The sequence below is a fragment of the Lepisosteus oculatus genome, chromosome 8 (assembly GCF_040954835.1).
Source record: "Lepisosteus oculatus isolate fLepOcu1 chromosome 8, fLepOcu1.hap2, whole genome shotgun sequence".
Lineage (NCBI taxonomy): Eukaryota > Metazoa > Chordata > Actinopteri > Semionotiformes > Lepisosteidae > Lepisosteus > Lepisosteus oculatus.
The window spans coordinates 50884976-50897527 of NC_090703.1; the positions used below are offsets into that span (position 1 = coordinate 50884976).

The following is a 12552-nucleotide window of genomic DNA, read 5'->3' on the forward strand; positions in this document are numbered from 1 at the left end:
AGAAAAGGAATAACTACTACTGCTTCAGGTATTACATCTGACACTGCATCGTCTGTTTGTCTGTCTGCCTGTCTTTCTGTCTCCATCACATCAAATCTAAATGAAGTCTTCAGAACATATAAGGACAAGTCTTCAGTGAAGAGAATAAGTGAGAACAAAATTTCTGCGGACCAGGGTCCTCACCAGACCTCAAACTCAGGACAGCCGATTTTAACCCTAACTCTTCACAAAAGTTCAAAATACTGAAAAACATTTCCTTGCTTCACTTAATATCTTGGGGATTGTCACCTGCCCCGGTTTCACCAGTGCAGAGAAACGTGTTTTTATACATGTCGGTTTTTTAAAGTTTGTTGTTTTTAATGGCATAGAAAAGCGAGAGAGTAGCCAGGAGACGACTCACAAGGGAAGCCTGTACTTAATATTTAATAGTTCAGGTGGGGAGCTGCGTCAGCATGCGTAGGCTGCAAAGGAACAAGTAATAGGTTTATTCCATGCTGAAAAGAGAAGAAAGAAAACACAACGTTTCGGCCGTGGAGCCTTCTTCAGGTGTGTCTGAAGAAGTGTCTGAAGATACTACCGCCTACAGCTGCTGTCACCCACTATGCCTTCCTCCAAATCTTTTTCTAGATCTCTTCGTCATACCTTCTCTTCCTCCCTGGGCCACTTGCCCGCTTCTCTCACTAAACCAGCATTCCGTCTCTTCACAGCTATCTGTTCCAAGACCAGGCTTTCTAAACACCTTCTATTCCTTTACAGATGTCGTCGACATAATATCATCCCTAAAGGATTTCGCCTTAAATTTCATACCTTTTCTTTTGATTCTGATACCACCCAGAGTAACACTCAGAGACTTCTAAAACAATTTTCTAGGAAACTAATGCTCTCTACCATTTTCTCCCTCAAAAAACAGATTATCCTTTCCGACAACAACATCAAAGAGGCTAAGGAATTTCTACGGCTGAGCTCCACATCATCTTCCCTTCATAACTAACCTCATTAGGTCTCTCAACTCTAAACTCTACCAGTTTCTCTCTACAGAGAAGGACAAAAAACTCAGTCATCTTCTACAGAAGAAAACCATCAACACCCCGAACACCCTCACCAACCCTAACAGACACACCTGAAGAAGGCTCCACGGCCGAAACGTTGTGTTCTCTTTCTTCTTTTTTTCAGCATGGAATAAACCTATCACTTGTTCCTTAATATTTAATGTCATGCATGGAAACTCAATAATGTTTGTGATCTGAAAAAGTGGTGGGAGTTTCAAGATGATATACTGCACTTTTTGCATAGAACAAAGCCGAGAGCAAAAACATCGCCATAGGTCGTTATCTGCGCTGTGATATTTTAATGCTAATTTGATTTATGTTTTTTTTTCTGCTTTTAATACGCTATGAACCAGCCGTTAACAGGCCTACTTCTCTTTGTGACACAGCCAGTAATCACAGACATAATTATTTGTAACATTTTCTCTGATATTTCACACTGATGAAAGTCAGAAGATGTAAGGAAACAGCTTTTCTTGAGCCGAGTAAAACTTAAAAACTTCTTTCCGCACTGGGAATTAAGTTGCGGCACATGACAGAAGCAGTTTTTATTGTCTTCTTACACTTCCTGAACGCTAGGCGGCGCGTCTCCTACAACCGCGCTATGAACACGAGTAGTAGCTTCCCCCCGACTTTTCATATATGCATCTGCTTCCGGGGCAGCTCTTCCTCTTCGCTTCTGCAACGGGTTGGCAATCATGGTAAGCGACACTCGGCTCTCGTTTCTTTTTTTAATCAATTGTAATCTTTCAACCTGAAGTTTCCCTGTAGCATCCAAACACAGTTATCGTGTTCACGAGTGTCTTGGCTACGTGTGGACCCCATTATGGCTGGTGTTGGGTTTGCAAAACTGAAACATTACGAATAAGTGTTGTATGCGGGGCCGAAAAGTGTAGGGTTAGAAAATGGCTGCCTTATTTTGTCGGAACGCTCCGCAATACGTTACCAAACTGTATTTCCCTTGGGCTGTGTGTTTAAACGCACATGTTTAGTACGCATGCTGTCGTTGCTGTGTGCTCTGGGTGGCGGATTTTGTATTTCCACGGAGTGGTGTTTGGGAGTTTGTGCTGTGTGGGTCCGCCGTGTGTCATTTTCACATTGCAAAGTTGTCTGAGCTTGCTCGTTAGAGCTGGTTTAATAAAGCCCACGGGCAGTCTTTGATTTGAACAGTAACACGACTGGTCAGGTCTTAGGGGGCAGTTGTACGAAAATGCTACTTTTCGACAGCCACCAATACGGGTCGGGTGGTAAGCTTGCTCCGATGGCTGCAGTTTTTTTTTGTTGCGAAGTTTACCGAGCTGTTTTCATGGAGCGGAGCTGAGTGGTTACGGGCGGACTCGGAAGGGACGTGTGAGACCACTGCGGCTGTAGTCCAGAGGCTGGCCTGGTCGAAGAGGGTGCCAGGCAGGGCTGGTTCAGATGCCAGTCCGACCCGGCCACGAGTCTAGGGGCTATGGGAGGACACCGGAGCGGGCAGAGACGAGCAGCATGCTCTGAGAGAGCATGCAGGCTCCACACAGCAGGACCTGGACCAGGCCGCGGAGCAGGCTGGGTAGCTTTAAGGAAGCTGCTGTTGGAATTAATTTAGGATCCTTCAGTGCCTGGACGGTCTTAATGCATTATCAGCTGGTAGCCATATGGTCATTAAAAGTTAGGGACAAATACAGAGACAAGTTTCTACTCTCGTAATGCTTAAAATGACCTGGTGTTTTCCAGGTCCTGTCCCCTAGTATGCTAAGGTTGAATAGCTGCCCCCTTTCTGATGTTTTTTCCCCTCTCATTGTGACGTTTAGGTGAACGTGCCGAAAACCCGCAGGACCTACTGCAAAAAGTGCAAGAAGCACCAGCCCCACAAAGTGACCCAGTACAAGAAGGGCAAAGACTCCCTGTATGCCCAGGGTGAGTGTCTGCCCTCGCATGGGGCATCAGGGGCCACACTGGCAGGACGCCCTGGCGCAGTAGCAGGGTTCTTTATTTTCTTCTCTTTCAGTACTGTCCCTTTTGTACAAACGTTGGTTTAAAGTCTTTTAAAACATCTAGTGCTTTTTTTCATTCCAGGTAAGAGAAGATACGACAGGAAGCAGAGCGGTTATGGTGGTCAAACGAAGCCTATATTCCGTAAAAAGGTATAAATGCTAATTATCACAAACTGATGAATTATACATTTTCCGTATTGCTTCACAGACATAACTTTGGTATACTATTTATCATCACAGTTTTATTTTTTTAAAATGGATGGTTTTGTCTTTTGATTACTGAGATTTGTGAAATTCTTGGGAATAACACAAGAGCTGTCTTTCATTTGTGTTGTGGTGTCGGAAATGAGTTTGGTTTCTGTAAAACGCTTAGCCTTTGTTGCTGCTCCAGCGTTTAGCCCTGTTCCTTCCTGTTGCAAATTGAGTGCCTAAAAATGGCCTTGTCTCTTCAAAACAGGCTAAAACCACCAAAAAGATTGTGCTGAGGCTGGAGTGTGTGGAGCCGAATTGCAGGTCCAAGAGAATGCTGGCCATCAAGAGGTGCAAGCACTTCGAGCTGGGAGGAGACAAGAAGAGAAAGGTAAGGAGCAAGCAGCCCCCCCCTCATTGGCCCAGGCCGTTCTGAGCAGCACGGCTCACCTCAGCACCTGACATTTCACCCACATGTTCAGGACACCTGCTTGTCTCTCACCCCAGCTAGATGGGGCTGGGATCATTTTTCCGAATCGAAATGTTGTTTTCCTTTAGAACTGACTTGTATCAGACATCTGACCATAAACGTCTTGGAGGTATTGAAGTTTGGAAGATGCCTTTTCGCATTTAAAGATTGGTGCTCAAAAGGCTCTTGCTGTTGCCATGGTTTGTTCTCTAATGCCGGAGATCTCTTGCATATTGAATGCAGTTTAAATCGATTAATGCGACCACCTCAGTAGAATGTTTGCCTGAAGAAGCCAATTGTAGTATTTAATTTGATCATTCTTTCTAAATCTTCTGTAAGGTGTCCTGTCAAGATACAGTAGATAGATGCCTATATGTTGAATGAAACTGTTTTGTGCTGAACAAATGAGGATTTAAATTTAAACTGTGATGGTGTTTGTCAAGTAAGAATTAAGCTGTGGGTGTAATATTGCCCATTCAAATTAAGTTTAAGTTCATTCTGCACATCCAGATGGTAGAAGTCCAGTATTCAAGTTGGACTGGTAAAAGCCATGTCTATGCTCATGCACAGAGGGTGTTGAGCTTGGTTGGGTGGTCATTTTGTCTGTATCAGATTCTCCGCAGCTACTTCTGACTGTAGCACTTAAGGCTGAAGGCTGACGGGAGCCTTACGGATTTCTCCAGTGTTCATGTAGCACTGCACAAAAGCAGATGTGACATTCTCTTGAGTGCTGCACACAGTTGAGCTCTCTTGTTTGTTCGGTGAGGAGAGCTGCTGTGCTGGGGAAGTATAAAGCTGTTTCATATAGCCCATGGCCAAAGATGTACTTTAGCCAATGCAAAAAAGGGAGATGCCAGACTGCTTCATTCTTGGGGTTAGCTTGTTCAGTAAGCATTTCACGAAGATTACAATGTGGTTAATATCATAGTGCAGTGTGTCAAAAGGACATTCTGTGACCCTAACCAATTTGTTTTAATGCAGTTTTTATAATATGTGAACATTTAACAGCAATTTGACATTTCCCCCCCATCTCTTTCAGGGCCAGGTCATCCAGTTCTGAGCTACACCTTTTTTTCTTGTTTTTTGGATATTGCAGCATATCAATAAAGAAATTGGTATGTACCATGAGCCAATTGTCATGATTTAAAATGCTAATGTCAAATTAGAGATCACTGAAACGAGGGGTGGTGACTGACCTGACACTTTACTGATGCAATACAGCTGAGTATTTCATGTATGAAAGTGTGAAAGACCTTAAAATTATGATATGAACAACAGATCAAAATGGGGATAGTAGGAAATCAGTTTATTTTAAAGAAATAGTCTTAACCCAAATCAGTTCGTACAACAAGCATAAAATACATTGTTCTGCAGCTCCCGGCCTTTCCTGAGGTAAATGTGATTTTGGTGTGTTGTGCAAATTCAGTAACTTACATTTAAAAAAATATATAGTCTAAGACTAAAATCACTAACATTATCAGTAAGGGTCAAAGCCACCACTTTTAGTAAAATCAAATGACATAATTCTTAAAAGTTAAACTGAACCAATGCGTACTGTCAAGAGTTCCCTTTTCACCCTTCTAATGATTCAGTTCACCTTGCTACAGCATGACTGCTGTAGATGTTGAAAGAGGAGCAGAGCCCGTACAAAATAAAATTCAAGAGAAGTGCAGCAAGGCAGACTGGGGAAAAATGCCCAGAAATGTAAACGGTCGATGGTGTTGTTCACAAGTTGGGGTCGCGGCCTTTCTTCTGCTTCTCGAAGTCCATGGGCCAGACCCAGTCCTGCTGCGTGCTGGGCCTGCTCGTGACGGGTGTGGCGGTGAAGAGCAGAGTACCCGTGGGGTTGACGAGAAACGTCAGCTTGGAGTCCGAGGTCTGGACTCCCAGCTCTTGGTACTTGGGCAGGACCTGCGTGACGTTGCACTGGGGGAAGCAGATCTTCTTGCTGGGCAGCACAGCTGCAGTGAAGGGGAAGAAGCCTGGTCCCCCTATTTCCCGCCTGTTCAGCACTGCATAAGCCATTTTCCCTCCAGACAGGGGCCGCTCCCACACCTCGAAGCTGTTGGCCTAAAATTTAAACAGCAAAGGAAACGTGTAAAGAAATCAAACATTTTCAGTAATGAATCTCAAGTCCCGTGGTTATCTTCAGAGGGGCGAGATGGGAGTTAGGCCTCAGGTTGTCTTTTTTGCCAACGGAAGACGGAATTCAGTGATGGAATTGAGTCACTAGTTCGTACCTGGCCAACTATGTTCATTATGGCTTCTCATCACTAAAAATGCAGAAAAGTGTGTTGCTATAAGAATCTACTAACTTCTCTGCAACTGAAACAAATTTAAAGCTTTAACTTTAGAGAAGATTCAAAAACTACCAAACAACTCACTTATCCCTAGCATGCTTAACTTCTCAACTAGTCGCCTATGGGTTCTTGCATGTTTCAAGATAGATCGCAGTGAATGCTAAGCATAGCTTGGTACAGAATAAAACTACTCCAGTGTAAAGCAGTGCCTTGTTATAAAAGGCAAAATGTCTTTAAACAGTTTTTTTTTGTCTTGTTACTTTTAAAAATGACTTGAGCTGAGCCTCACCTTCATAGTCTGGTAGCCCTGCATGCCCAGGGGGTCCTGGTTGATGGCGATGACTCTCCGGTTCTGCAGCAGCTCCTTGGACTGGGGGTCAATGTCACGCAGGTCGTTGGACATCATCAGGGGGGCCGCCATGATGGCCCACATGGCCATCTGAGTCTGCTGCTGGTCTTTGCTGAGTCCAAAGTTTCCAATCACGAGCTGAGACACAGAACAGCGTGGTTCGAAAATGGCTTTTCTAATCATGGCCTTTCAGAGCGCACAAATTGTCTTATTTTCTTTAAGCAAACATTCTTTAGGTTCATTGTGCGGTTTTAGTTGTGATGTTTAGAGGTGAAGTCTGGAGGATCCAGTGGGGTGGAGAACTGAGGAAATGAAGACAACACTAAGGAAGTGGGTGGTTTGATCATCTATAAACAGGATCCAGGACATTAATAAGTGTCAGGATTTTTTAAATTCAGTCTTCCTTAATATGGAACTATTTTATTTAATACCCATTTTGAAATCACTGGTGGGTGTGTTGAAAGCATGTTTTGATTTGGCTTATTTGTTCGTGCCACAGCCACGAAGTACTAGGTTTAGTCCTGAAGTCTGCGTATTGCTTTTGTGGCTCCACAGCTAGTTCTGGGTAGGAGTCTACACGTAGCCTGAAGGATGCAGAATGAGGTAAACAGCCCTCTGGGTTTTGGTAACTTGGCCTCGCTCGAAACGGGGTTACCATGTCAGGATCGTTCCACCCGCCGGGCCCTGCAGCCGGGACGATCTGCTTCTGGATGCCGGATGTCAAGTCGATGATCTGCTGCACCGTTCTCCAAGAATCGAACACATCCTCGAAGTTGCGCCACTGGTTGCAGTACTGACGGATTGCGGTGTAGTTGGGCTGGAAAAGACCCGGGTTGTGAAACGCTACCGATTTAAAACATCGGGGTGAGTCATTACAAGTTCAGCTGCAGCATTTTTAATTAAAAATATGGGGGATCACTGCACTGATGCGGCAACAAAACTAAGAGAAAACATCTGGTCAGAAAAGGCTGCTGCTGAGTGTTATGAGAAAAGCAGCTTAATAAGACTGCAGAGCAATATCAGAGAGCCCTTGCCATAGCTTTGGAAGTTCAGTGATTTTTAATGATAGGTGGCCTGCCTGCTTTCAAAGCTGCATTGCACAGCAGCATTTATTTTAGAACACATGGAGCTTAACTGGAGTTCACATTCTCCCAGGTGCAGATCACGGTGAAGGTGCTTGAGAATAGTATCATAATGTGAACAGTGAGTCTGCAGGCAATTCTCTGGGCCTGATGAATGTGAATAAACACTACAGTGTGATTTACCCTTCAGCACGCTTCAAAATACGCTATTGAACAAAGCCACAGACCCTCAGGATTTATTCCAGTGGAAGGATAGATAAAAAATACAAGTTTTGAAGCTTTCAAGCTTTTAACACTTTAGGTTTTAAATGTTTCCATTGACTGCAATGGTAACTGCAATGGTAGCTTTTGGTGTCTTTACAAATACGTAAAAGATCTTTCAGATTGGTTTGTGAGCATAACTATTGCCATGGTAAACACTACCACTTCTGTACTGCTGCCTGAAAATCTGCACGCTTTATTTCAGATACCTTACATTTACAGTGCCTTGCGAAAGTATTCGGCCCCCTTGAACTTTTCAACCTTTTGCCACATTTCAGGCTTCAAACATAAAGATATAAATTTTTTATTTTATGTGAAGAATCACCAACAAGTGGGACACAATTGTGAAGTGGAACGAAATCTATTGGATTTTTGAAACTTTTTTAACTAATAAAAAAATGAAAAGTGGGGCGTGCAAAATTATTCGGCCCCTTTACTTTCAGTGCAGCAAACTCACTCCAGAAGTTCAGCGAGGATCTCTGAATGATCCAATGTTGTCCTAAATGACTGATGGTGATAAATAGAATCCACCTGTGTGTAATCAAGTCTCTGTATAAATGCACCTGCTCTGTGATAGTCTCAAGGTTCTGTTGAAAGCGCAGAGAGCATCATGAAGACCAAGGAACACACCAGGCAGGTCCGTAATACTGTTGTGGAGAAGTTTAAAGCCGGATTTGGATACAAAAAGATTTCCCAAGCTTCAAACATCCCAAGGAGCACTGTGCAAGCGATCATCTTGAAATGGAAGGAGTATCAGACCACTGCAAATCTACCAAGACCTGGCCGTCCCTCTAAACTTTCAGCTCAGACAAGGAGAAGACTGATCAGAGATGCAGCCAAGAGGCCCATGATCACTCTGGATGAACTGCAGAGAACTACAGCTGAGGTGGGAGAGTCTGTCCATAGGACAACAATCAGTCTTACACTGCACAAATCTGGCCTTTATGGAAGAGTGGCAAGAAGAAAGCCATTTCTCAAAGATATCCATAAAAAGTCTCGTCTAAAGTTTGCCACAAGCCACCTGGGAGACACCCCAAACATGTGGAAGAAGGTGCTCTGGTCAGATGAAACCAAAATCGAACTTTTTGCCCACAATGCAAAACGATATGTTTGGCGTAAAAGCAACACAGCTCATCACCCTCAACACACCATCCCCACTGTCAAACATGGTGGTGGCAGCATCATGGTTTGGGCCTGCTTTTCTTCAGCAGGGACAGGGAAGATGGTTAAAATTGAGGGGAAGATGGATGCAGCCAAATACAGGACCATTCTGGATGAAAACCTGTTGGAGTCTGCAAAAGACCTGAAACTGGGACGGAGATTTATCTTCCAACAAGACAATGATCCCAAACATACAGCAAAATCTACAAAGGAATGGTTCACAAATAAACGTATCCAGGTGTTTGAATGGCCAAGTCAAAGTCCAGACCTGAATCCAATCGAGAATCTGTGGAAAGAGCTGAAAACTGCTGTTCACAAACGCTCTCCATCCAACCTCACTGAGCTCGAGCTGTTTTGCAAGGAAGAATGGGCACGAATTTCAGTCTCTCGATGTGCAAAACTGATAGAGACATACCCCAAGCGACTTGCAGCTGTAATTGCAGCAAAAGGTGGCTCTACAAAGTATTAACGCAAGGGGGCCGAATAATTTTGCACGCCCCACTTTTCATTTTTTTATTAGTTAAAAAAGTTTCAAAAATCCAATAGATTTCGTTCCACTTCACAATTGTGTCCCACTTGTTGGTGATTCTTCACATAAAATAAAAAATTTATATCTTTATGTTTGAAGCCTGAAATGTGGCAAAAGGTTGAAAAGTTCAAGGGGGCCGAATACTTTCGCAAGGCACTGTACCCCCTTTTTTCCATATGTAGTTTTGGGATATTTGTGACATTTTTGGACTGGCAAATTCCTGTTTGTAGAAGGTCAGTTAGGTTTGGAGGCGAAGTTAAAGAAATGCATTAGAGTATCTGTTGCAGCTGGTAGTGTCATGTACCTTTTGGTGAGATGATTCATATAATGGCCATTCACAGGAATACAATATCTTCCTCCCGGTCTGATTGAGTGCCCTCGACATGTTTATGTAACCTAGAGAAGATTTTATTTTAGAAACATTATGAGAAAGTAAAACTTCATCTTGTGACCATGTGAACGAGATATTACCATGAAAGCCAAAAGTGCTAATGCCACTGTAGCAGAGCTAGTTCAGATACGGTGACTTCAGAGCCCTCCCTGCGCGTAGCGGGGTCCTCAGCCGCCTGCGCTGGGGGGGGTCTCCTTTAGCTCAAGCGGCTGGTTTCCTGTGGCGTTACGCCGGAGACCCGGGTTCGCGCCCCAGGTGTTGCGGGACGGAACGGGGTGGCGGAGGGCACGAGCCTGCGCGGAACCGCGGCGGTCACGCTGTCTCTAGAGTAGGTTGAACAGTCTGTACAGCTTGTATCTGAGTGTCATGCTGAAGTATTAGTGTTTCAATAGCACCAATTCTTTAAAGAAAATGCCTCTATAACCCCTCACCTTCTGCATATAAAGTCCAGTTTGGCATATTGCATCCATCATATTTGAGCAGGTCCACCTCCCACTCCGCAAAAGTCTTGGCATCTATGTCGTAGTGGCCATAGCTCCCAGGATAGCCCTCGCACGTCTTCAATCCCACATCCGCATAAATGCCCAGCTTAAGCCCTTTAGAGTGGATCTGAGAGCAGATGGACAACGCAGGAGAGAACAGTGCTATATTCTGTTTGAACGCTAGAGGGAGCTGTTGCACAAAAAAAATGCATTTCTAGGCTTCAGTAATCACCTGCTGTGCTGATCCTTCACCTTCAACCTGCCTATTTAAATACTTCAGGCTGTTGAATGCCCACACTGGGTAAGCTTGAATATTACGATATTGAGTGAAACTGATTTCTTTTCCCTGAGAAATCTAAATTGATGATACAGCGAAAAGACAAATGTGTGAGGGTGTCCAGCCCTGCGCTTGGGCCGGGACGCTGTGGACCGGCTGTGCTGCTGCACGCCTGACTCACGTAGCGGGCGAGCTGCTTGATGCCGCTGGGGAACCGCTTGGGGTCAGGCTGAAGCCGGCCCTGGGCGTCCCGGCTGGGGGCCAGCCAGCAGTCGTCGATGCACACGTACTCGTAGCCCGCCTCCTTCCAGCCCTCCTCCACCATCACGTCCGCCATCTGCATGAAGAGCTTTTCACTACAGGGTCACACAGAGGAGAGGGTCTGTTGCGGGCGCCCACGTCTGTGCGGGAGATCGCATTCCACTGCCACAGCCTGCGACACATACACCCTGGCCACCAAGGCCAAGCACTCCTATCCGAGCGGTTTTTGTGCAGCGGGTAACGTATTTAATTTTTCCCTAAAAGAATTATTCATGTACCTGCATGTTCCTTTCCAATCCCCTCTCACAGTGATGTTTCTGATTCGCCTCAGGCCTGTCCAGGAGCTGGAGGGCCGGTGTGTCTGCAGGTCTTCATTGCAGATCAGCTCTTAATGAGCTCCATCAGATCGCTACTGACTGAACTGTACAGCTCCTCCCGGCTTCAGGTGCTGCTGCTGTAAAGACACCTGGAACACCGGCTCTCCAACACCAGGACTGGAATCCCCCGAAACCTATCATTCAAGTCTTTTCTACAAGTGATTTACAGTATGTTTTAAACAACTGAGTGTATGATGGAAAAAAGGACTCATGATGATACTGAGAAGTCAGCATCTGCACCTTGTATGAAGCACAGTGAAAAGGAGGGCACGTTATCTCCCAACAGTTCCTGGAGGCAGGCGGGGAGCAGCAGTGAGCACAGACCTGGAGATTACTCTCCCCCATCGCTGCCAAAAATATCATTCGACTTTAATGACTAAAAAAGCGCTCTTCGGCGTCTGGGGGAGTGTGATCTCGGGTGGAAATGTCAATAAATGCTCAGGCTATTCCCAGAACTTTAGCTGAAGAGAATGAGAACAGATAAGGACAAAAACCAAAACCCTCAACTTTCTCTACTATAGAATATATTCCAATAAGCACCTACATGTTGCCTGCGCGGCCTTCCAGCGTGTTCACAATGGCTGGTGCATTTTGCTTATGATGAATGGCAAATGTCCCTCGCCCAGACACGGGTTCGAATGCCAAGAAGACTGACGCCAGTTCGTCAATATGCAATCGGCGCACTGACCCGTATGTGTAATGCAGGAACACACGACCTTACCTAATGCAGTTCTCGGGATCGCTGCCACAGTCGACGTTACACACGAATCGTTCCCAGTGGAGCCAGCCCATGGGAGGGGTCAGCGCAAGGCCATTGTCCAGCAGCCGGACAGGCTGAATGAGTGCACAGACACCCACCGATAGCAGCAGTACCGCTAACCTCGCCATTGCGATCGCGACTGCTTTTCGGAAACTTCAAGCGCAAAGAAGGAACAGACTTCTTCCTCGTTAAACCCCACCTTCGTGTCTAGTTTTGCCGGAGAATATGACCAATAATAAGCGGGGTGTGTGAATATCAGCAGGTCGTACGGCGGGTTCAATTGACTTCCTTCTTCCTCTCGTGATCTGGGCGGTCATGTGACTTTCTGTCATGTGATTTTGTTGACTCCTGTCCTCGCTTGTGACTTGAACGGTGTTCCGCGTTTTTACGCTTTGATCGTATTTTGCGTGTGACTTTCCTTTAAACAATTTGGTTGATTCTGTGTCAAAGGTAAAAAAAGACATGCCGCCAGTCGTAAACCAAGTTGAATCTTCCTCCCTGTGGATGCCCAGTTGGTTTGATATTGATACATTGATGCGCGCTGATTTAAGACTAGCCGACAATGTTCTGTTCACCACAGAGGAGATGCACTTAGTGTTTTATAATCATAACTCATAATTATAATAGTGGTTAATAACGATA

The 12552-nt window shown here is 45.0% G+C and overlaps 2 protein-coding genes across 3 annotated transcripts; one reads left to right on the top strand and one right to left on the bottom strand.

Moving 5' to 3' along the window:
• Positions 1-1639: 1639 nt before the first annotated feature.
• Positions 1640-4808, top strand: rpl36a (ribosomal protein L36A). The gene is made up of 5 exons (XM_015351668.2): positions 1640-1747; positions 2840-2945; positions 3105-3172; positions 3480-3602; positions 4720-4808. The coding sequence occupies exons 1-5, from the start codon at positions 1745-1747 to the stop codon at positions 4738-4740; spliced, it is 321 nt and encodes a 106-aa protein (XP_015207154.1). The 5' UTR covers positions 1640-1744; the 3' UTR covers positions 4741-4808.
• Positions 4809-4971: 163 nt separating this feature from the next.
• On the bottom strand, positions 4972-12219 carry gla (galactosidase, alpha). 2 transcript variants are annotated; one of them, XM_006633036.3, is made up of 7 exons: positions 11872-12219; positions 10694-10868; positions 10185-10362; positions 9667-9758; positions 6985-7146; positions 6270-6467; positions 4972-5750 (listed from the first exon to the last, which is right to left on the bottom strand). In XM_006633036.3, the coding sequence occupies exons 1-7, from the start codon at positions 12036-12038 to the stop codon at positions 5406-5408; spliced, it is 1317 nt and encodes a 438-aa protein (XP_006633099.2). In that variant the 5' UTR covers positions 12039-12219; the 3' UTR covers positions 4972-5405. The 2 variants fall into 2 exon arrangements, with proteins under 2 accessions (XP_006633099.2, XP_015207153.2); XM_015351667.2 differs by lacking the exon at positions 11872-12219 and adding an exon at positions 11052-11861.
• Between the last annotated feature and the right edge of the window lie 333 nt (positions 12220-12552).